The sequence below is a fragment of the Symphodus melops genome (assembly GCF_947650265.1).
Source record: "Symphodus melops genome assembly, chromosome: 5".
NCBI classification, from domain to species: domain Eukaryota; kingdom Metazoa; phylum Chordata; class Actinopteri; order Labriformes; family Labridae; genus Symphodus; species Symphodus melops.
This window is the reverse complement of record NC_136695.1, coordinates 15,536,270-15,562,507: the sequence shown is the minus strand read 5'-3', so window position 1 is coordinate 15,562,507 and position 26,238 is coordinate 15,536,270. Positions and strand designations below refer to the sequence as shown.

The 26,238-nt window shown below is 38.8% G+C and overlaps 1 protein-coding gene across 2 annotated transcripts in view; it reads left to right on the top strand.

Annotated features, from left to right (window-relative positions):
• LOC306824715 (uncharacterized protein) overlaps nucleotides 1-26,238 on the top strand; it is a 105,556-nt gene that overhangs the window by 42,394 nt on the left and 36,924 nt on the right. The window contains exons 3-4 of one of the 2 annotated variants that reach the window (XR_013779175.1): nucleotides 10,746-10,882; nucleotides 22,883-25,784. Coding sequence is in view for 1 of the 2 variants with exons in the window: in XM_079344986.1 (XP_079201112.1) it covers nucleotides 10,746-10,882 (137 nt within the window). In the remaining variant the exon portion in view is untranslated. Of the gene's footprint in view, nucleotides 1-10,745; nucleotides 10,883-22,882; nucleotides 25,785-26,238 lie in introns of those variants that run through there. The other variant, XM_079344986.1, reaches the window with a different exon arrangement.

Sequence of the window (26,238 nt, the reverse complement as noted above, 5' to 3'; positions counted from 1 at the left end):
ACATTAAAACAAAGCTTAAGGAAATAATGCAACATAAATTAAGACAAAGAGCAAAAGAAAGATTGTACATCATTAAAAGACAGAAAAGAATGTAAAAGTACTCGATCAAGTAACAACTATTAAAAATTATTAATAAATGTGTTGCAGTAAGGCAGACAGTATATTTCTAATTGAAAGGCGGAGTGAATAATATAGTTTTAAGGCCTGATTTAAAGGAGCGGAGTGTGGCAGCAGTCCTCAGGTGTTCAGGGAGTTTGTTCCACAGGTGAGGAGAGTAGTAACTAAAAGCTGCTTCACTTTGTTTGCTTCTGACTCTGGGAACACTGAAGTAAACCTCTTCCTGAGGCCCTGAGCGGTCTGGATGTTTTATATTCTACAAGTAGATCTGACATGTACTTAGGGCCAAGACCATTTAATGCTTTATAGACCAGTAGTAATATTTTAAAGTCGATCCTCTGACACACAGGCAGCCAGTGCAGTGATTTAAGCACAGGTGTAATGTGCTCCACTGTAATGTAATGTGCTCCATTGTGTTGGTCAGGACTCGCTTTATGCAAAATGCTTAAAGAAGCTAAATTAAGGGATTTCTGTATATGAACCCATTTAACAGAATTAGGGAATTATATTGATTAATCTTAACACATATTTAAAACAGATGTGTTCATTCTGAAGACAAAGGATTGCTGCAACACATTCCTGGATTTACCAAAGATTGATGATGATGATTAACTGTGTCAATTCTGTAAGAGTCAAATTACATTATTGTCCAAGGACACATGCTTTGACATGATATTCATCATATTTGTCTCAATGAACACTTCTGTTTACTGTTCAAACTGCAGCTCGAGACAAAAATGTGATCTGACACCACCTTGCATCGGGCCCCTGGGCTACTGAGAGACAATATGTTGTTCTAATATGCTAATTCTGCATTAAGAATTCAGTGAAAATGAGCTTGTGAGATGATCACACCATTAAAAGTTAGCATTAGCCGTGTAGTATGTTAATCAGGCCAGATGGGACCATTCTGCTCGTGTAAATTAACTTCCTCTACTTCGTTGTTGTCAAAAGTGAAGATAATCCTTGACAAGCCTTCAAGATTTTTTTTATTACAAACACTTTGAATTTGTGTTGAAATGATTGACTGAAAAATTATTGTTGGCGTATGCAATGTACTGAAAGAACACCCCCTGATATTCTAATCATTGTGCATTCTCTAACATGTAATCCACCACTTTAATCCTGCCTCATCTTTACGATTATCTTCTTTTTTACATACTGTGAATATCATGTTTACAGCTGCCCCACATATGACTGTTGCATAAATGAAACCTTTTAACCTCAACACACTAAAGGTTAGTGTCCCCCATTAACTCTTTTTATTAACGCTTAACTAAATGAGCCAAATATTTCATTATACCTTTATTACTTTTATAAAGATGCTTTTCTCGATTCACTTTAAAGAAAATATAGTAGATACACAATAGAATTTGATTAGAATTCCGGAAGTGGTTAGTTAACACAATAACTACATCTCCTAGAGCAGGGGTCCTCAATAGGCCGACTGTTTGTGGCCCCCAAATTCCTATTCCTTCACTTTCTTCGTTTTTGGAGCAGTTAGTATATTGACATTTAGCCGGCTGTAAGGCCCTGATTCATTAAGTTCCTTCTAAAGGTGTTAAATTCAGACACCGTCATAATCACTGCAATTTTAAATCGCAATGCGTGTACTTACTTAACTTCTTTTTGCACGCTAGGGCAGAAATGCCCCCTTTATAAATTTATTAAGGCAAACATATTAAATAGACAATACGTGTTGTTTTGCTCATATGAAAGACATACTGCCTGCCGTTAGCACATTTTGCACATGTTTTTAGACACGCAGACCTTTAAAAATCAGGCCCATATGAAACAAAAACAATAATGGAAATTAGCTGTTTTTTTTAGTTGGCATTTTTGTTGCCGTTTTGAATAAAAACGAAAATTTGTTTTGAATATTGCAGTATTATTGCGGGCTGACCTACTTTAATAAATGGCCCTTTGAGTCATTGAAAAAGATATTTGTGGCCCTTTGGGATTTGTATTTGAGTACCCCTGTCCTAGAGGTGACCTTAATTTGTTTTTCATACCATATTATGGTCATTTAAAACCCCACAGTGTTTTTATGCGCTAGTAGTACCGACTTTCAATACAAAAATAATCTGTCACTTAAAGTGCTATCAATTGAAAATAGTAACATTTTTGGAACAGAACAGCATTCGTCAATATCAGTTCACCCTAGATATCTGTTTTATTAATAATAGTGGTGGAGGAGATGCTCCTCAGGCTCGTCTTTTCGAGGGTACAATTTCCAGGTCTAGAGTGCAAGAACATGATTCCTTTACATTACTTTCATGTTTCTTGTGATATTTTCTTGAATAAAAACAAATACTAAGCATGTGGAGCTATCGAAAAAAAAACTATGGTTATTACTGAGGGAAGCAGAAGTTACATTTAGAAGTTACATCGTAACATTTCATGAATTAACGCTGGTCAAAAGTGCTCGGAAACTAAGGTTGTGGGCACTGCCAGTGCTAACAGTGTTGTTTGTGTGGACACAGGCCGTAAAGGTGACCAGGCAAAGGACAGTAAGTGGACCCCAGAGATATTTTTCTTCCTGAGCCATAACTAAGTTTTGGTTTGGCTAGTTAACAAATGATCTTTGTTTACGTAAAGTTAAAGAAAAAGAGGTTCTTTGTTGAACCCTAGTATGTCTCCTCCTGAAGTCACCGCAATATTTTTATCCAATAAATCAAAACCCACAATGTTAATCGCCCCGAACCATGATCTGCAAAAGAGAAAACGCCTGATGATGCTGTCATCAAGCATGTAAATAACATTTGAAGGAAAAATGATGAGGCATTCCGAAATTACAATTTAATACTTGGGCCAATCAAGTTTTGAAATGGTACGTTATTGGACACCAGTCATGCAATCTCTTGCTATATTGTCTGATTAGAATTTAAGTTTCAGGATTTTAATGTTGGTTACTGAAAGAATTGGGGACTATTTCACTGAATTTATAGCACTGCTAAAAAAGGTGATGTTATATATATATTTTTTTACTTTTTGATGAGAATTCAGACTGTTTGTAGCTATTTAAAATGTCTATCCTAATGTTTCTGTGCTGTTAATGTGAGCAACAGTCTCACATTCATTTCCTGTAAATCTTTCCCAATACATGACCCTTTTTTCACATCATCTGCACTTAATTTAACTTTTGATTGCTATGCCAGTAACTGTGCCACACATTTGAATTGCTGATTTACCAAACACTCTGCCCATTCAAGCAGAAAATGCATGATATAACTGTTTTTAAAATTCCACTCCAGCAGTGGGGATCATTTCTAATTATGTTAGCTGACCACTCAAGCATAACTGCAGAGAAAACAGCTGTCTGCACAGTAAACTTACTTTTGGCGCACAGCAAACTCTCTCTGTTAAAATCTTTTATTTCCCCTCCTTGAATACTGTCGTTATTCTGACAACACTGAACAAACCGTCTCTCATACAACCCAACATGGCCAAAGTCAGTATTAGTTTTCCACCACTGTCCCCAGGCATGTTCTGGCTCTCTAGCTCCATAATCCAGGGCATATTCTAAGATCCTTAACCCAGCAGCAAGCTTTGTTTTTGGGCTTTAGTCCAGCTCTGCTCTTGGGAGGTCCAACAGCTCCTCCAAACCCCTTCCAGTCATTTTTTTGGTGTGAAGGATTTTTATTTTTCAATCATGCTGTCCCAATCCCCAGGACAATTAGAGGTCATCACAGAGCAGTTTATAGAAAGTGCAGAGCAACAAAAAGTTGTTTTGGAATAGTTGTATTGGTCCCTTGTGTGAGAGGAAAGGCTCCAAACAGCAACATTTAATGTGATGTACAATAGAGAAACAGAAATAGCCTGCCTTTCTTTTAATAAATTTACTTTCTGGAAAATCTTGTTTATCCAAATCCCTTGGGATATGAGGTTGTCTAAAAAAATTAAATGTCATACATTATTCATTCATTAGAATTCCTCACCAGATCTTATTGAAGCTCCAAATTTAGAATTAATAAAGTTTTAGGTGGCAGAGACCTGAAGCTTTGATACACATAGGATGTACAGTACCAAACAGTTGTAAAAATCCTAACCACCTGACACATTAGTGTAGTAGTAGTTAGTAGTTATTGTGAAAACAGCAATGTCTTTACTTTTGATCATCCAAATACATAGCTACAATGTGAGATTTTTAAAAAAAGATGTGAGGTAACTGGCTCAACCAATTCTGTTTATTCTTTACAAGAAACAGACCACAACAGACAAACAGAATTAGGTAATTATAACCAGTCAATGTTGCATAGAAGCCCTTAAGCACATAGTTGAGTTTTAAAATAACCCTGCTGCACTCATTCACCTCTCTTCTGCACATGCAAAGTAAACACTCTCTCTCTCTCTCTCTCTCTCTCTCTCTCTCTCTCTCTCTCTCTCTCTCTCTCTCTCTCTCTCTCAGACATTATCTTGTTAGCATGAGGTCATTGTCTGATCCAGGCCTGATGATGTCATTTCCTTTATAAACAAGTCCCATTTCCTCCCGAGGGTCCGTATCAGCTGAACTTATCCTGTAAGTGGTCCAGAGGGAGTTTTTCAGTGTCCTTTCCTCCCCTCTTGCTAAACTTAGTATCAGTTTTTATTAAATGTACACAGCTGCATGAAACTAAATTAACTTTTAAGTCTGTACCAGACTTTGTTTGGTTATACACAGAGTAAGAACAGGCATCTAATGTACTGCAGAACCACCACAGACCAGTTTGGTGAGTCAGATGTTATCCTTAAATCTTCCCTGCATGTATAGAGTCTACTTTAGTTACCGTGACACACAGCAGGGATTAACTCAGTGGAAGCACCTGACTTTTCACTGGGTTGTTGGTGCAGTAGTGTTTGGTTTGAACTGCAGTGTGAATCAAGTGCACAACCACAAGCTCCATATCTCAGCATGAGGAATTCAACAGCTCCAATGTGTCTACACTCCTGCAGATTCATTCAAGTGCAGTGTGTATTGTTGTAAATCAGCAAGGTAAAGTGAACAACTATGAGGTGATTTTTGGATTTTTTAAGAGTGAGACGCAGCTGTAGCCTGCCTGCAACAACATGGGTAGGGTTACTGTACTCAGCCAAAGTAATCACAGTCTAGATGAGCTTTAGAGCTGGGGGGGGTCATTTTTCTTTGCCAAAAAACCTCCATATTCTATTTCTCAGGGAGGGTTGACACGGGTTTGGAGTTTTAAAACTGCTACACACCCATGTGTTTTAACAGGTCTCGACCACATGTGTTATCAGCTGAGCCATGAATGTGGGAAAGCCCCGCAGGCAGCATGACATCATTGCCTGTGTAAAACTAGATATAGTTTAACACAGAAGGGTGGAACTGGGAAAGTGGAGGAAATGGAGAAAAACAACTGAAACTAATGGAAACAAACCAGGATAAAGATGACCAATGTGGGACACAGTTTAGCATTGCTTTGTAAAGTTGTAAAGGTAATTTTTGCGTTTTTGACCAGCAAGAGATCAGAGTCAGGGTGAAAACCCCAATACCAGAATCAAAATGTGTGTTTGATTTGATTTTGAGTAAAAGCTTTGAACCTCACAGGCAGTAGCATTAAATCCATTTTGAATGTAATGTTCCCATTCTGGCCTGTATTGATGTGTTTTACAACAACATAGCTAAAGAAATTGATTTTAAAGCCCCAAATTGATTTGTGCATGCACTAGCCCTTTAAAAGCTCCGGCATAGTCAGCTGTTTAGCGCTGAAATGTTTTAACAGTTACAGCTTCTCTGCATGTGTTATCAGTTTAGCCATAATGAGCAAGAAGCCCAGTGGCAGAGTGACATAATTTATAGTGCAGAGCTAACACAGAGGGGTGGAACTGGAAAATAGCAGGGAATCTTTGGAATTAAGTGGAAATTAAGATGGACTGACAACAATGGAAACAATGGTGCATCTACAGAGAGTCTGGAGCCAAGGTTCATGATGACATACAGTTAGTCAGTCACATATGAAACTTGAGCATGGTGAAGTAATTACTTTAGACAAGAATACAAACATGAAGCAGTCTCATCAGTGCTGAGTATTGTTACAGAGAATGGACTAGCTCTGCAATACTGCACTGTACAGTTTAAACTGCTATGATGTTGATGTTTTCAGAATAACTCGGATTTATTTCTGATACCTAGACCTTAGAATAGAGTAGAACTTCATCCCCAATGTGGACAATTATCTTTGGCTTCACAAAAACATGATGCCATGGATCACAAAAAATGCAACATTTAAGTACAGCAAGAGATAGTTGCGCACTTGGAGTCCAACAGAGTTTACCTGGTTTTATACAAAACAGCATTTAAAGAATAGGAGTGTAGGAAAGTGTGCTACCGACAGAAAGAAATATCATGTTGTATTGGTGACAAACATACACTGCGGACATTTTGCTAAATGTCTATGCTATTTATTTTCACAGTGTGCATGTTTGTTTTTACTTTATGTCCTTCTTCAGAAAAGTAACTCAAAAAAAGATCCTGAATACATGTAGGACCTGTTTCACAAAGTATTTTTTCACCAATTGATAAGTTTTCATAGAGAAGACAGATATCCATGGATTTGCTGGTATTGTAAATGTAATGCACTGATGTCATTTTGCTAGAGATGAGCACACTGCAAAGTTTTTTCAAACCATACTTTTTTTTTAAGATCAGAAAGTGATTTTCTTTTAAACATTGCTAAAACATAATTTCATAATACATTTCAAAGTTAACCTAATTTTCCCTCCAATTTACAGACCATAAATGAAATTAATATTAACGTTCACATTACTGAAGATAATATGAGCCGTAATGCCTCTTCTACCCCACATGGTTTTTGTAATCAAAAGAGATAAATTAACCAAAGTCATATGAGCTTCGGTTTGTACCCTTCTACAATATCAAGAGAGAAGCTGAAAACTATTCAGGTTGTTAAAATAAAAGGGCTTCAGGAAAGATTACATCATCAGTGTCATCACCACCATGACCACCAGGCTGACCAGCACCATCATCATGACCACATTTCTAACCATCAACATCATTATCATCCACCGGAGCTCAGCACACTTGCATATTAACTCTGAGATTTAAAGGCCTGCTGGAAAGATGACATCATTCTTTTTTCCTCCTCCATAACTCTCGGGGTTTTCGACTGACAGAGCCAAGGAGCAGGGAAGTCTATGTAGATGTGATGTGTTAGCATCTTTGCAGGAATTGTCAGCTGCTTTGCTGTCTCCATCTCAGAGAAAATAGGAGCCTGGAGGAAAGTCGACATTATTCTCATGCTGCAGAACAATGGCTGGCGTCCCTAATCCTCTGACATAAAATTGACATATGTCTGGCAGAGGGGAAATATATGACAACAATGGAAATCGTTTGGCCCTTCTGCAAGAATCGTCAGCTGTTTGGCGTTCTGGAAATAGAGGGAATTGAAGTGTTTTAGCAGAGCGGCACACTTGCCAGAGACACGGCCCATGAACTGTTACTGTGAGGGTTCAAACCTTCCTTGTGAAATGCTGTCACACACACACACACACACACACACACACACTCTGTGCATAGTGTTCCAAATCTGCGCTGTAATTTCTAAAAATCGGTTAATAACCCACATGGAGTTTGACTTCAGTCAACCCTTGGGCTAAATGATATAATTCCCAGACATTGGGAGCATGGTGTGAAACTCTGAACTGATATAAAACTGAGGAAACAAGAGAGCTGAAAGCCCTTTAACAACCAGAACCACATTGGCGAGCCCAAGGTTAAAAACCTTAAAACTCCATACTCAAATCTTCCTCTGCTCTCCAAATGGTTTTGATTCTGGAACATAAATTCATGGGACTTGGAAGCCTGGACTCATCTGCCATAAGTGCTTGAGGGAAATCAGTCATCTGTTATAAAATAAAACCAAAAGTGCTGAAGGCAAAATGGATTAAATCCCGCAGGCTAGAGAAGGGCTAACTGATTTAAATAGCTGTGTGTAGAACTCCTCCTGGTGGATTAGCCACCCTAAAAGTGACAGCATGGTGGGAAATGATGACCACAGCACCGGAGAGGTGTGTTTGTTAGCTGTCAGTGGTTTCCTAAGCAGAAAGTGAGTGTGTATGTGCATCTGTGTTTATGGTCAATGATGTTCCACAGAAAAAAAGGACAAATGCCCAACATCCAAGACACACTCAGGAATGCACATACACACAGCAAGTGGTGTAATTTCACAGAAAGCTGACAGGAAGCTGATGCCATCTTACCTAAATCTAATGTGTAAGAGAAGTGTAGGAGTTTATGAGTACTCATGCATGTTGCTACTGAAGGGAGTATTCTGTATCCATTCCTGTTTGTTTTTTAATTTAAATTAATTTCATTAAAACTACAAACATAATTGCAATGCACAACATATAAACACATACATTTAACATCTGCAGGAGAGATTTTTTTTCCCCCGTTCATGTATGAGTCAAAAATCCAAACTATTAGTTTAATTTTTTATTTTCTGTTTCTAAACTGTACTTCCTCCAATGACCACTAGATGCTGACTCTATGAAAAGTCTTACAGTATTGGAATAACTGGGAGGGTTCTGCTGCTACTTTCTTGATAAAATTGATTCAGATTTTTCACAAGACATCACAGTTTTAATATTCCCTGCCGTATCATAATATCAAAAAGACATTAGGGCTTGAAGAGTCAGGTCAAGTCAAGTTTATTTGTATAGCACATTTAAAAACATTTTCAGCTGACCAGAGTCAGTGATAAGTCATTTTAATGACAAGGAGCGTCAGCTCATTACTCATCGCTGTGCTGATTATTGTTCACTCTCACAAAGTGACATATTATCCACGGTAACATTTGAAGCTCATAACAGTTAAGAGCAAAATTAGCTAGAAAGAGAGAATATTTAAGTTAGGATCACTGAGGTCACAGGTCCAAGCTCAGAGGGTAATGTCTTGTGCATGTTATCATCTTTAAAAGCAAATATCAGCGAAGCTGTCAATACTTTGAATTAATTTCCCAACTTCAATTTATCAATCACACAAATTGATAGTCCGACTGCAAAAACCAGCAATTGAAAAAAGCCTTGACGTTTTGTTGTCCTGTTAGCACTGATACAAGCCCTGGTTCCACTGACCGTCACTCCTAGAGTCTGTGTTGTTTATAGACTATATAGTCTGAGCCATTTGGTATGTACCCAATGGTTTCAGAGTCTGAAGACTGTCTCATTCAGACAAATATGGTGCATACAGAGTGGTCACGCATATTATGTAATCCATTTGAATCACCATTTCCTTTTATCAGCATACTGAATGTACGACTCAGGAGATGGGTCATCTTTTGGTTTTCACATGATCGGGAAGAAGTGTGACTTACTCCTTTCATTGCTGGAGCCCCTGGGTATTCCTCTCCCCCATACATGGGCCTGTGGGCTTTAACAATCTGAATCACTGATTTAAAATGAATGACTCAAGAGAGGCAGAGCAGAGTGTTAGTAATAAGAGCAGTTTGGCATTCTCGTACAACTAGCTATAACATGCTGGGAGATTGAATCAGACCTCTGTGGGGTGATGGCATCATTGTCTGAATAATAAAATATCTTGAGCCCCCATGTGCTGTTTACCATACAGTCTCAATGCAACTTGGTCTCTGACTCACGTGAGTCAGGCTTTTGTCTATAGAGAATTCATTGTGTTCAAACCAGAGAAGGGAAAAAACTCAGAGGGTTGAATAGTCCACCACAACCACTTGACTCATTTGGTTCATAAAGGGCTTTCCTCACATCCAAAAATATGATCTCACAGTCAAGATGTTAGTTTCAGGGTTATGTAATAATTCAGTAAATTAAGACCACATTGAGATAGTGATGGGAGGGAATCAGAAGCCCCTTTCACATACACTATACGGCTTTCAGATCCTGGATTCAGATCCTTGTCCGTCACATGTCTGACAGAGCAGGAGATTGCTGGCGTTGGATGCTTTCCCACAACTAAAAGGTTTCCTCAACATAAGGGTCACTGATTTTCAGAACATTCTGCTTTCATGCAGCTCAATGCTGTTAAGTCAGGATATTTGTGCATGTGTAAACGGGTCTTTATATGACAGAGCTGTAGTTCATTACCTTTGAGAAGCTTACCTTAAACTTACAATATGTAAAATTATTACACTAAAATACATAGAGAGAATTACTCCCATGATTCCCTTCATACTGTGTGTTTAAGTATAACCAAAAGCAACTTGGTCTTGCCTTTCTTTATCTGCTTTCAGTTTACTTGTTTTAATGTTCAGGAAGATGGTGGGTCTATATTAAACTTTAACATGTGACCAGATGATGAGTTCAGGGCCTGAGGCTCGTACCTAATCATTTTTGGAATCTCTCTTTGTAGCTAGGCTACTAATACACACACACACACACACACACACACACACACACAGAGTTGATATTGTCTTCCTTCCCGCAGAATGACAATACTTCCTTGTTTATCTAGTTGCCATAAAAACACAATCAGCCACAAGTCAACAATGAGTGACTCCAAACAAGCTGGATTATTGCTCTAATTAAGCTTTAATAAGCCCTTATTAAACGTCCACAGGCCTCGTTAGGCGGTTCATTAAGTCATTTCATCCTTTTATTCCTTCATTAAGTCTCTTTTCTTCTCTCGTTCTTCTCAGGGAGTGTGGGAGTGGTGAGGTCTGGGAGATCACGACCTTAATTCTCTCCAAGACAGACGGTTTAATTAACACTGGAGAAATCCTCACCGGCTCCAGACCTCTACAAAGGGAATGTGCACGGGAATTGGATTGCCAAGGTGAGGCACTAAGCTCATGTGTTTTTTTTACGAGCAATATACACTAATAACCTTTAAAATTACAGCTACCGTGTTCCCTGTATTTATGATGTAATTAGATGGTAACATTGAATGCATAAAAACAGAAAAAAATGTAAATAAACAGAAAATTTTGCTGTGTTTAAAAGCTATGCCACGTAATGAAAAACCCTTAATTTAATGAAAGCATGTTGTTACTGCTTATTTCCCCCCCAAGAACATTAGAAATAAAAAAGTAAATGTTAAATACATTTCAGCCTGTGAGGCCAATGAAAGTACAATTGTAACATAGGTTACCTCTTTGAGTCCTTATCACCACATTATACATAAACCAATAGGAAGTACCTCACAGTCGACATTGATATTTGATCAGCAGTTCTGCAAAGTTTACAGTGAAACTGTCACACGACTCGTGCAAAGGTTTGTTCACAGTTAGAAACAGGAAGCATTGAACTGATGTACCTGCAAAACTAAGCCTGACTGTGTAAGTGGAGAGTGGTAACATTTTTAACACAGTATACTGCAGCCTAAAATGGCAAATAGTTTTTTGAGATTATAACTCGTAAAAAATAAATAAAAACAATAATAATAATGTTATATAAAGGTATATGTGTTGACATTTTGTCACTTTATGTGAGTGGTAAACACAATGCTGTGACCTTTTGCCTCATTATAACCCACCGCAATATCCTCAAGAAAATGTACAGGTTCCAGGATGCAATGTTTAATAAAAACAAACAGCACGTGGATGTAGACCACATGGTAATCATGCATTTTTGATAAAAACACAGTCAACTGAAATTCCCTATTGTTAAATATATCGAATAAAAGAGACCAGTGGAGATTCTCAAGAAGAAGAAGAGGGACACAGACTTCTCCTGAACTGACTTTACCCTTTACAACTCTGCAGTACAATATCCCTTTAAACAGTACAAAGCAAAGAGTTCCCCCTCGAGCTCAACAGTTAAAGATTACAGTTAGAAACACCTGCATGTTTAAGTGTATGCTGCATTGGGGGATTTCCAGCCCTGTCTGCAACACTCACAGGTGAACTTTACACCTAAAAACCATTTTCCTTTTCCTCTTTTCACATGCCAGTAAACAGCACCTGAGCGACTGTTGGTTTGCACGCAGTGAAGAAAGTTGTACTCCAGGCGTTCTTTAGGGAAACATCTGTCTAAGCTCTTACAGCATTCTATAGCTTATTATTGAATCCGTGTGAATTTTACAGCATGAACATGCAATGTTCTGTGTCCCAGAGGTGGAACAAAAAGCCAAAAAGGCAGGTAAATAAAAACATAAGAGATGAGGAGCTGGGTGGCTGTGGGTGCAGGTGTGTGCAGAGACAGTGATAAAATACCTAACCAGTAACACATGGAGACTGGGCCAAATATAGCCCTCTATTTTGACTGAAGGAGGTGGGCATGTGATAGAGTAAGTAGGAGAGGGGATGAATGTGTGTGTATGTGCATGCGAGAATACCTTAGCATGTTTATTAGCAGTTTGGATCCTGCTGAGGTGACAGATGTTCATAACAGAGGTAGGTAGAGATGAGACACGTCCAAATTAACAAACGTGTGTGTTTGCGTTTGTGCGGAAATCAAGAAAGCTGTCCTTCACCTGTGTTGTCTAGTTCTACCTTGTGTGCACATATTCGTGTGTGTTAGCCATATGTTGGCATGATTCAGTGCAGATAGGTACGGCTCCCACCTTCAGCCACGACTTGATTGAGTTTCCTGAAGGTTTAACAGATGCTCAAACCCCAGGATTCACCCTGTGCCTCCTTCTATCGTTTGCGCTCGCTCCGTCCTTTTATTTTTTTTTATTTCCATAAACTCCTGCCTGTGTGCCTTTTAGTTTCAGTTCTCCTTGAATCTTTTCCATACTTCCACCAACTGCTGCAGTGAAGCATTTATTTAAGTTGACCGTGGGCCAATTTGCAGAGGAAAAAACACATATATTAATACACCTACTCAAGCAACATATAGAGTGAATTCATATTGAGACAGACATACAGTACTGAGGCTGCAGATATGCACCCACACACAGTAAGAAACACAAGGTGCTTATGCAAAATTAAAGCCCTTGAGTAGGAAGGCACACATACACCCTATATGTCAAGTGATTAGTTACACAATTAGAAACATGAGCGCCTTGCAAAAGCAGAAGCTATAACTGTTTGTGCCTTTTTACAGAGAGAAATGAAACTTGTGAAACTTAAAAACCTTCCGTTGAGCCATATATGAGAACAGATGTTGTACTATTTGTTGCCGTCTCTAAAGAAATACATCCATTATGATCCAGCATACAAATTGAAATCTGTCTTTACCATAGCATATGGGCAACTGTCTTTATTACAAAGTTAATTGGGGATACAGTAACTTTTTCAAGTCAGTTTCCTGTGATTCGGAAAAATCTCAAAGATTCCATTTGGCTATGCTTGATACAATCATTACAGTAGTTCCTTCAATTATTCGACACAAAAATCTGAAAACTTAGCTGAGTGAGCCAACCCTTTGCTGTTTTTAAATGGCTCTAATTGTAGCTGTAGTCTACTCAATTTGAGCAATCAAAGGCCAGCAATTACAAGACACTGGTCTCTAGTCCTGAGGGCAGAAAATCAGACCGGGGTGTACATGTGCACGTACAGATACACAATCAGACACACATGCATAGAGGCAGTCACCCACACATTTCCTGTGTGTTTCATGTGAGATGCTCTTTTCTTCTTTCTGTTCTCTTGGAGAGGAAGTGTGGGTCTAATGACTTTTCCTCTGCGTCACAGACACTGCATGTGGGAGGCAGACAGCCGCACTGCACGTGTGTTCATGTGAGAACCTTTATGCATACATGTATGAGTTTGTGCACAGCCTTCCTGTGTGTTTGCAACTTTTTTTTTTTTATTCGAGAAACTTTACATTTACATCTTCTTCTAAAAGTGAAAGTTGTCGTGTGTTTACGGTTTACAGGAAATTTGCACTCCAAGCTACTGTTGAGGGTTCATCTCTAAACACTACGTTTTTCTCTTGTTTGTTCCACTGTGCTTTTCCTGTGACCCTTTTCATATGTGGGACACTTATGTATGTGCTTGTAATGAAGCATGACCATACAAAATTGTGTGCAGGCAGCTTGTTTCTGCACGTTCTAGCATAAATTCATGCTAGTGTTTTTCCTGTTTTGTATGGTCCACATGCTTTATATATATGAATCCTATTCAATATTCTATTTCTTCAGAGAATTACTGTGATCTGAGGATATTCAGTAATAATTTTGTTTTGTAAGATATCTTACATGTATGATGGTTTCTCCAATACTTCTTCTGGTGTTTGCAGCAGTGTTCCATACTGTGTAATTATGTGAAAGCTTTGAAAGAAAAAAAACATTGACCCCAAATGAACTTGTTCTTAATTCATTCTTGTGACTAAAAGTGGTTCGGTCCAGTAACGTTTGAGGTAAAATATCAGCAGAATGTTAACAAGCGGGTTCCTAGCTTTCACCTACATAAGACTTGAGTAATTTGTCATGGTTTGCTGGAGTAAAACAAGGTTAGTTAATCCCTCCAAGCTTGGTTCCCTGAGCTACAGCTGCACTGAGTGTTCACACAGTTCATCTGAGGCCACGTAGAAGTGTTTTCCTCCAAACAGTACCCATTCAAAGACCAAGGTTGGTGCTAAGCTATGAGCAAGAGACTGTTGAAACATTATTTTGGATGAGATGAAAAAACAGAATCAAAACAGTCTTTTGATTGAATCCAAGGCCTTTCCTGAACTCTTCCTGCAAACTCATCACTCGCCTTCCCTTACCTTTGCTCCCTTGTGCCAACTCCATCATTCCCCTTACTGTTTCTTAGGCTCATGAACACCCACTCGGCTTTTTCTTGCCTGGTGTTTCACTCTCTCTGATATCTTTTATTCTGGACCTTCCTTCCTATTCCAACTCCTACCACTCTCTTTAATCCACCCATCCATCCATCCAGATTGCAACTCTTTCCATACCTATGAATGTTTACCCACATAGGCTTTCGTCTCTTTTGTCCCTGTGTTTCTATGTGCCTTTGTATAAAAGGTTGTTTAATGTACTGATAAGCTTCATAAGTCAAATAAAATGCACAAGAGTAATCAAATGTGAACATAAAATAGCTAAGAAATAATTAAACAATGACCATGATTAAGTCACAAACAATATGATTTAAGAGAAACATTTTACATGAATCATACAGCTAAACTATTAAACTATAAGTGACTACTGGAGTAACAATCAATTTTTAAAGAATGACATTCTGAAACAAATGACTTACTTGCACCATTAAATAGAATTATATGACAACTCTCAATGCTAAGCTAAAATGTCACTTTAACTTTATTTGTAAAGGGATCATGTACAATATTAAACATAAATGTTGCCATTTGATGTATTGCACTAGAGTTAGCTCAAAGCTAGTTTACATCTGCAGTCCCTCGCTAGCTAGCTAGCTAAAATGATTAGCTAAGCTTAAAAAATGTTCTAACTTTCAACAAGAAAGTCAATATAGGCCTACATATCTCCACATTTTAACGACCTTAGTATTGTGCTTTTTTAATTAATGATTACTTTTTAATAATAAATAATGATGATTTAACTGAAAATGCCAGTCAAGCATTTAACATCATCTATTAACTAGTTTTAGCCTATGAACAGTTTTTCTCTTTGAGTTAAATTAATCTGATCACATTTCTTTACAGTAATTGAATAGATGGGTTGACTTGGGGTTTGCCTCCTCACTGGGGAATAAGAAGGGAGTTCTTTCTCCTCCTCCTCCTCTCTCCCTCACTCTCTGTAGAGCTCTTCAAACCCTCTCTCTCTCTTTCAACTCCACATCATCAGCAGTAGGACTACTGTTACAGATGAGTTCAGCTGAGGTCAGACAGACAGTATGCACAGCCCTGGGGAGATACAGACTGGCTACCAACTAGATGAGTTGGATGGAAATGTCCTGGTATTCCCTCTCTCTCTCTCTCTCTCTCTCTCTTCCTCTAATTTCTGAGAGGTTCTTGCTCCCACTGAGCGTTGGAGGCTAAGAAAAGCTCCTGGGAAACCAAATCTGACAATTAGAGCCAATAATAATAATAATAAATGAAATACTGTCTGTCTCTCATTTCACTATCACTCCCTCTCAGCCTCTGTGCTTCGCTCTGAAACTCATCTCCCATGTGCGCATATATACATACACACACACGATGCACACACTCAGATTGAAATGATTTATTTATGTCAGCATAAATTAAAGCAATAATCTCTGGTGTAGTTTATGAGAATCTGATACCGGTGCAGATGTTTTTTAAGCAGCTAAGTCTTAAATTTGTGTGAGCTCGAAGCCAGCTAATTTTGATCGGTGTGTGTCTGTTGTGTGCATGAATTTGTGTGCCTGTGTTTGTTTAAACACACTCGGCTTACCCTGACAAGTTTGATCTGGGTAAACAAGGAGCCGGCCAAATAACTATAGGGAGGAGGGAGGGAGGAGGAGGGGCAAGAGGGTCAGAAAGTGTGTGAAGCAGTGAGAGAGGCAGAAAAGGCAGACACAGACACTTAGTCAGGATAAATTCTGAAGTCATGGGCAGGAAGCTGATATTTTCCCAGACTTACTTGACTCTTTTTTTTGGAGCCCAATCCGACAATTGCAGCTTCCTCTGAGGGGGCTAATAATACAACAGAGCCATTGTGCAATGCAATGTTTCCCCCCTCGCCTGATTTAGCAAGCGAGAAGGCGTTTGCATGAAATCTTTCCACTCCCAATGTGGTTGGGTGGAGTTTTTACTGCCATCAGATTGGATTGTCACACCACATCGTAATAAGGCTCTATTATAGTCTGGCTTAGATAAATAGGGATACGCAGATAACACTGCTCCAGTTAGAAGCCACTGTGCAGTTCTACATTTTCCTTATCAATCTTGTTGAAGCTCTTTAGTTTCTTTACAAACATTTTTTTTATATGAAGCTGTGGAAGAAAGTAGAACCATCATAAGGGTAAATCATGAGTTAGTGTATTTCTAATATGGCATCATCATTGGGTTGCAAAACACCTCTTCCAAAATCAATCAGTGACCACACTGAACTCGACGGATCAGATCCTAGGAAATAGGTTTCTTTCTCTCTTTTTTTATTTTATTTTTAACTAAGACCAAGCAGACTTAATGTTTTGTCATATGTGTTCCCACATCCCAACGGACATTTTTGTATCTTATTTTTTATCATTATTAGGTTGAAAGAACACAGTGTATGTTCATCAAAACATTGCTATCAGTTTGCAATGATCAAGTATGCTGCGCGTGTAACATCTGCTGCAATGCCAATCATGAAATAGCAAGTGGACTGTTGGTGACTTGTTTTCTGAAAAGCTATAAGCATTAAGTAACCCTTATCAAACCAATATTTTACAGAGCTCCATTATATAAAGAAATCCAAACCATTTATTGATTCTTTAAACCATTCTGTCCATTCTTGGCTTGGAATAATTAATTAATTAATTAATTAATTATAATAAATGGATGAATTTAGTGAGCCTGTATTACAGTAAATACAGTGCGGCACCACAGCCTGCTATGCTCATTAACATTACAGATTTCCCATCATTACCTTTCCCAGAGATCCTGTCTTCCGGGATTAAACCCGAATCGACACTATATGTTAGTTTATAGTGTATGCATGTATCTTGTGTTTTGGGTTTGCTTATGTGACAGTTTGTGTTCAGTGTCAGCAAAGTCCTTCACTGATCATTGTACATTTTTTGTTTTGATATTGTTTTTGTACATGTGCTTGTTGCTTGCATTTCCAAGTTGTTCCATCATAATATAACTTTTACTCACATACTATTTAAAGCATTCGCCTCACATTATGGTAATAGTTGGGCTGCAAAGTGGCATTTTAGTAAGCTTAGTGTGAAATTAAGTATTCTTGTATAACTTGTTTAACAGAAAGAGTTAAAGACTATTCCTCTTTGAAAGCTGATGGTCTTATTATCTGGTTTGTGTTTCTTTCCATTGCAAACAACATGAACATGATGCAGACTGATTTTATCAATGCTAAGTCTCCTCTTTCATACTTTAAACTGATGGATGGTATTGTCTCATTTTTAAAGGAATTTAATGAATCACATAAAGGTTGCTCAGTCAACACCTGAGAATCTGTATTTGAATTTCTTTAAATTAAAAACATCTATATGAGCAATATGTCGAGTGTTTTGTCCCATGATGGCTTTGAGTTTTATTAAAAACTGAGCTGTGGGCAGATATGGTATTAAAAAAAAACATCTTAACACAGATGTGAGGCTGAATTTGAGATTAAATTACCTTTGGGATGGATGGTTTGTAGGGTGTACTTGACACAGCCTTATAAAAAAATAAGGGATCTTACACTTGAAATATTAACCCTAACATTGCTTTATATTACCTGCATACCTGTATTGCATCAGAACATTATGGGCTTTTAGACAGCATGCAATTTTGCTGAAATGTTAAAGTCATACACCTTTGCTTATTTTTCAGCTTTCCTGGACAAAGATGATCAATGGTGGTCTGGGTGATAAGATGGTAATATAAAATGCCAAGGAAAGCATTACTCTTACATGAGTTGGGAGAAAAAAATGAAATTTTATGAACCTGACAGAGAACATTAATAAGACAAATCACTTTGTATCCCAGCTTACCCTTGATCAACCCCACAGGCGAGGCAAACTCAGCCTGTCTTGTAAGGTTGACCAGTTTGTGTGTGTGTGTGTGTGTGTGTGTGTGTGAGTTTGAATGTTGCCTTGCATGCATTCATATCGGTTTCATCTGGCTTCTAGCCTATCTCCCTGTTTGACTAACCATGCATCTTTCATGTTATCAGTTGGTCTATCAATTGGTGTATATGTGTGTGTTTATGTGTGTCCATGGGTGAAATGACCACAAGGTTTCCCGCTGTGTTGACCACATGCTCCACTCCCATTCTCCTCTTTCTCGTCTCCTCCTCTTTAACCCACCTGGCCGCTCTACTTTGACCACCCATGTTGTTCTGTCTGGCCTGGCTCTTTGTGTGTTCTACTGAATGGTCACATTATTCCTTTTTTTTTTTTTTCTCTCTTTCGGGTCTCACCTGCAGGGACCTCACATGGGGCCCAGTGTGGTGATCTTGCAGGTGAGAGTGCTGCTTCAGGAAAATAAGTCCTACTGGCAAACAAATGCAATACAAAGTGGTTTAAAGGACATTTTCATGCAAATACATTGGTCACTATTGCACATTTCTACTGCACAGTTAGGAGGAATTGTACACACAATTATGATTATTTTTTGTCAAACCAGCTTGTGTCATATAACTGTGCGCTGAAAGAAAAAGATATTGGGGTCACAGTGTGACCAATGTGAATAAGCTTTACTTTAAATAATGCAACGAGCAACACCAGCAGAGATCGAAATTAACAAAAACTTGGTCAATAATAAGGTGCAAAGGGCACACTGAGGGGTTCATTCACTGAAGAATGCAGCCACTAAATCATTGCAAATAATAATAAGAAAAAACCTGTCTGGTCAGGGAAAACGAAAAGTGAAATGTACCCAAAACAGTGCTGCAGAGTGGAACAGTGTCGTGTTGCACTGATGCTAAATCAAAGGAGCCACTACAAATACACTCGCTCATTTATTTTATTTTAAAAGTATTTAACCAGGAGGACTTCATTGAGATTGAGAATCTCATTTACAAGAGTGTCCTGGGCAAGAAGGGCAGCAGCACAACAAAAACTTGCAGACATAAAACACAGAGTAATTACAAACACAGTGTAACATGTCTTGAGTCACAGAGCAGAAAGTCATTAGTCAAAGCGTCTACAACTTGAAACACTTTCCTCCAAACACCTTCAGTCCACTTTAAAATGATTTAAAGAAATCAGATCCCCCAGACACATCCTGGAGGAGCAGCGTGCTTGAAACCTTCTTTTCAATATTTCAAGATGCACTTTTGGAACAGATAACAACAACATGTTTGGTGACTGGGTTTCAGAGCGAAGACTGTGGCTTCAAGCACTTTTCACATGAAAGCAGTTACACAAGTATGCAAGAAGCAGGTTAAGGACATGCCAATGAGTTCATCTATGCTTAGACAAGGCAGGCCAGCCGACTCGATTCAAAATCAAATTTCCGTTCCTGAAGAGTGTCCCGTACAGAATCAAAGGCCTCCTGTCAGTGACAGAAAGCCTGATGCTGTGTAGGAGTGAAGCACTAAATTACAGTATCATCCAAATGTAAATGAAGATTTGAATTGGTATTTCTATGGTTTCTATGCCAGATATCCTAATTATATAAAAAAAAAGCCTGATTCACAGGCCCTTGTCCCAGTTAGATTGACATTATTTGGATTATTAGTGATTTGAAGCTCACTCAAACTAATATGAAATGATTTGAAATTGCAGTATGATATATTAATAATATACTGGAGAGGTTTAGTAATATATTAATGATAATATTTAGCATACCTTTTTTTTCGGATTATTTCTTTGGTGATATCTATCACTCAGTCCAGGGCTATAAGGGCACATTTTTCCTGAAGTGCAGAGACAGGACTTCAGCTGTCACACATGCAAGCTCCTGTACTCAAGCAGACTCATAACAACAGTTAATTGCTCTAAGCTGCAAAACTATATGAGTGAATATTTTTACTCTGTCATGGCACCTTGAGACGGGGAAGACAGTGAAGTGAAATGATGCACAATTGAAAGTGCTAACAGAAGTTGTAATCCATTATTTGTGAATTCTCCTCTAATTGACAAACTACAGAGCAAAACCACAAAGTCTTACACTGAACCCCCCCAGTTGACTATAAGTTAAGAAATAATTGAATGTGGATGAGTTCAGAAAACAATTCTAAGAGTTTATCAGTAGCTCAAGTGAAGTACTTCTCCTCATTTGATCTCGACGCTTCCATTTCTCCCCTCATGGCCACGCTCTCCTGTCATCAGAAACAATGAACGTCTGGCCACAGCTTGTGAGCACAAATACTTGAACAGTAAGCCATATGGCAAGCAAGTGCTCTTTGTGTGAGTAACCTTACCTGTCTGTAATGCTGACATTATTTGTGTTTGTGACCCTGAGACTTAAAAGAACAGGAGAATTTCCGTCAGAGACCTGATTTGAATGAGTGTTTTGTCTCGAATGGATGATTACAAGGTGTGTCACACTGACATGAAGTGAAAAAACAGAGGATCTGGCACAAGAAGTGGGTTTGTTTTACCTGCTTCCTTCCTCTGTTTTAACAGTTTACAAAGGATGCCAGGAAAAAAAAAAGGGCTGAACAGTTTGATGCATGTGGCAAAAAAATCAATGCAAAAAACTTTTTATGCGATCTGATCCAAATGCATTAGGCCTTGCCTCTTTTCACTCATCAAATTATGGTCTTTCTGTGTGCTTGTGAATTCCTGACAGCATGTTACTCTTATTGAGTTCATTCTGAACAATTGAAATAAGTGCTTGCACCTTTCTGCCCTGCTGTAAACATGCACTTGTGCCCTCTTTAAACTTTCTTTCAGTCTCTATTTAAAGGGCAGACGCTAGTAAAAGTTCTCAACTGTCTGCTCTCTCTCTTTCTCTGTAAACCTAGCCAGCTGTCTGCCCTCCACATATGACCTTGTTTTCATGAACCCTGTTCTACGTGAGCTTGAGTGCACACATGCGTGTGTTCATGTGTGTGCGCATATATGTCAATGGGCTTTCAACGTGACCCTTGACCTTTCCTGACTGACAGGCTAAATCTAGCAACCCTCTCTCTCTCTTGTCCTGCTCCCGTCTCCTTTTCTCCCCTCTGTTTCCTGACTGATAGCCTGACTGATGTCAGTGGGACAAGCTCTTGGGCTACGTGGGTGATGTGTGGTGTTGTTGGGGTGTGTGAGTGCCACTGAGCAAGTGTGTGTTTGTGTAAAGGTGGAGGTGTGTGTACAAGCTAAGGGGGTCACAGAGGATAGTATCCAGACATTTCAAAAATAACAAACCATGTAGTCGTGACACTTTGATTCAGTGAATGTGTATGTGTGTGTGTGTGTGTGTGTGTGTGTGTGTGTGTGTGTGGGTGGGTGTGTGTGTATGTATGTGTGCGCGTGTAATCGCAGAGAGTATCTGGTAATTATTTAGTCAGGCTTGGACCTTTGACCCCTTCCTTTGACCTTCCACATCCTGCTCAACTGCAGGGAAGATGGACACACATTCATGCACACCCACACACTCAAACACCGTCACACACACAAACACCCTGGGGATGAAGGGCTCTGTGTAGACTGAGAGGAAATTCAGAGGTTCAGTTTTGTGAGAAGCTCAGGGAATGAAAACATGAGTGAACGATGAGGAAATGTTCTTTAAATTGATTGTCGTATCTCTGGAATATTGATAAGACACATCATGTAGAGGTAGATCTCTGATTACATGTGTATATCTGTTGCATAGATCCTTATCAATAAGGTATTTTCAGAGCTCCTGTTCAAACTCCTTTAAGTGGTTATAAAACAGATTGGAATACATTTGTATGTCTTGATATTACCTACAGAGCAAAAAGGAACCATCAGCAAGAAGATTATTTTCATGCAGTCCAATTCAATGCCAGGGTAGGTGTCAGACATGAGAATAAAACACATTTTATTGCATTTTAAACAGCAAAGATTCACAATACATTGTAGATTTTAATGTGTAAAGAAAGAAATATTACATTTGTTTTGTCAGTAAACACTAACTTCACACACAAAGAACAAAATCAGCAAATGAATGGATCTACCAACCAACACAAACATTAGAAAATCCTAATTAAAGGAAAGTGTTGTTGAACTTCTTTGAAGATTACTGCCAATACAGTATAATTTGTAACGTGTCACTCCAACGACTCAGCTGAGAACTCTAATCAGAATCAGCTTTATTGGCCCGTGTGCTGACACACATTATTCAAATTCGTTTTCAGTAACTGATGTGAGTCTTCCTTGATTCTTATTATCCACAGAGTCTTAACTTCGAGCTCCGTCCACCAGAACCGAAGAAGCCTTTCTGAGCAGAGGTGAAGATTCAAGATCTTTAACCATTCCAGCTTCCTTTGGACCAAGCTTTGAATTTACCACGACCTGGATGACTGATGATCCTACACAGACATATGCTAATTGCATTATTATTATAATTTTTTTTTTTATTGATTTCTGCAAGACTGTTTTTTTTTATTCAAGAAAAACAACATAGTTAATAGTTTCCTGCCAACATAATCAAGCAGAAGAAAAGCAGCATAGCTTAAGGTTCTTTCCCTGCTGGATAACATCACTTTGTTCTTTAGTGATAACATCTACTAAGAGCCTTATATTAACCCTCATTATGCCTGTCTGAGCCATGTGCATATGTGTGTGTGTGTGTGTGTGTGTGTGTGTCCATGGATTGTGGTCAAAGCATTTATGCACAGTGTATCCAATTTGTCATTGGGTGTAGATAGAGTACTGAAAAAGTATTTATAGAAAAGAGGAGGGCAGGTTTGGCTGCACATTATTGTCTGTTAATGACGCTTTTTAATCGCATAAAAAGTGAGGTTGTTTTTAAAGTGATCACGAACTCAAAGACCACATGCTGTGTACAGCCGTTGATGATGAAGGCGTAAATGAAGACAGAAAAGTAGTTTTGTTACGAACACTAAGGGCAAATAAATAAAAAAAAAACATAGAAAAAGATAATGCCATTAATTTCACCATGAATCAACCATTAAATTCACACACAATAAAACGAAACACCAGTCGAGAAAACAAAATAAAAAAACAATAAAATACAGTAGGGAAGTGGAATTCAATGAAATCACTTGAAAGCTCAGACTCAATTATAGTCAGGCCTGAGTTTAACTGCAGTGAAAAACTTTGTTTTTAACCGTTCGAGCCGGGTGAATGGGTTGATTTGGTGCTTGGGTGAGACGTTTGTTTGGGCAGTGTATGTGTGTGTGTGTGTGTGTGTGTGTGTGTGTGTGTGTGTGTGTGGGGGCGCATGCTACTTGTGTGTGGATGTTAACGGATGTCTGTGTATATAAGCCAAACAGCCCCTATTCTTGATTCCAGAGTGAACTTGGACTTCCTCTACTTTCAAGTCGTCTTTTAAACACGGACTGATGAAAGACATTTCCAAATGACTCATCTCTTAGACATTTGTTGTTTTCAGACTCGTCCTCTGTACTTTGCAGCATATTTAACAGCTACAGGTTATTACAACAAAAAAATGATCACACCAGAAAACTTTACAATAAAATCCTGCCGCGTCTACATTTTCTACTTTAAGAATGTCATTACTTCTCAAAGATTCTTTCTGGGTTTGTATTCTCTCTCAGGACAGTTTGTCATGTCACGTTTTCCTCTAAAAGACAAGTTTGCTATGTCTTTATACTGAACACTCTGTCTGCCCACGTGGGAACCTTCAGCTGTGTGCTTGTTCAATGTCACCTCACAGCAGACCTGACCCTGCTGATCTTTCACCTTTTCAAGGGTGACCTTGCACCTTTGGAGAAATGACCTTTGATCTTTACAGGTCCTAATGGTGCAGCGAGTACTGCTGGTGACAGGAGACAGATGGAAACACACATACATGTAAAGGCGGGCACACATGTGCCACTGCACAGACACTGAGGCACATTAATAGAGTGGAAAAGGGTTTGCTCTGCAGGCCCGAGGAGTGACAGGAGAACCATGGGGACACAAACACATACAGAGCTCGGCATGCACAGGAAACTGCTGAGACATGCAGGTCAGGCCTGTTTCCATGTTTATATACCAAGCACAGCAGACATGCAAAGGCAGACATGCACTCACTGTGTGTAATCAAATTCTTTGTTATCCATGCTGTTACAAAGTCTTGGCTTGGTCAACATTGTCAGCTTGACAAATGAGTTGCTTGTTTTGTCTTCCCATAACTACAGGTCAACTTGACTTTGTTTTATTGCTGCTGTTTTGCAAAATGTATGGAAGTATACAGACACTCCTAAAGAACATGGCTGCACATGCAAAACTCACCTACTGTAATTGAGTTTCCTGAAGGTTAAACTGGACACTAACTAATTTGTTTTGGCCTCCAAGGGCTTCCTCCTACTAAAATAATGAGCCTCGTAGTTTACCCTTTACTAAACCTCCCCAGTAGACCACAGATGGCCTTTCAATTACTGAGCTAAAACATGCAGAATGGCAATGCATGGCATTATCAATGAACATACGCAACATTCTCAGCTCTCACACACACATTTGCAGAGATTTTAATGCATGCAGGCACACACATGCGCAAGTATGTGTTGTATCTAAACGTATGGAAACATACATGTGCACACACACTCGCAAACAAATTACTTTGCTTATTTGCTTAGCAAGCAATTTTTTGCTGGGGTCACCAATCCTCACCTCTGCACTGCAGCAATCTATAAAGCCGGACCCCCCTGAGACACGAGCCGGCCTGGGTATTTGTCGAGTGATTCTGAACATAGTTTCTTTGCTGCTGCTGACTGCGTCACACTGTGACAGAGATTTCAGATTCCATGTGAATGCAGAAAAAGACGACTGACAGTCAGCTTTTTTTCATTTTCGTTCTGAAGCTTTTATCTCATCCATCTGACACCAGGTTATTTTCTCAGCAATTTGCAATGATAACCCTTCAGCACTCACACTGCTAAGTGAGACAGGCCATCAGAACAATTCAAATGAAGAAACTGACCTTTTACAAGTTGTAGACTAAAAAGTGGAAAAATTGAGTGTAGGATGACTAAAAAGGCTCTTCCATCCACGCAAAATGATCCTTATCCTTATATTACAGTTTGAAAGCACAATTTTTGGGTTTGAAGACAATTATGATTTAACTGGACACAGAAATAGAAATCATTTTTTACAACATACTTGATAAGGCAAATACCTTATAAAGGTATTCTGCACAATAAACTCCCCCCCCCCCTCCTTCTTGAAGATCACCTTTTTCCTCCACATGTTTGACCCAGTGCAGCACCAACTTCAACCTTTGTTCTATACTTGATACGTCACCTTACGATACGAGACCCTAGTTTGGTACGATACAGTACAATAGGATAAGATACTCTAACTAGACCAAAATCTTTTCAGTGTTTACAGTCTGGAATTAAACTGATGATTCAAACCCTACTGTACGACTGTAACCATGTTGTGTTGTTGCACTAAATCAAAGCTTCTCATCATATGAAGGTTTAAACTGCTACCGCCTCAATATCTATTCACTTCTGGGGTTCCAAACATCTGCAAGCCTGTCACTCAACCTTTTTTTTTAGCGTAGTGTTGGCAAAAAGAAAGATAACTGCTAATTGGAGTGATGAAGGATTCTTTTCAAGCA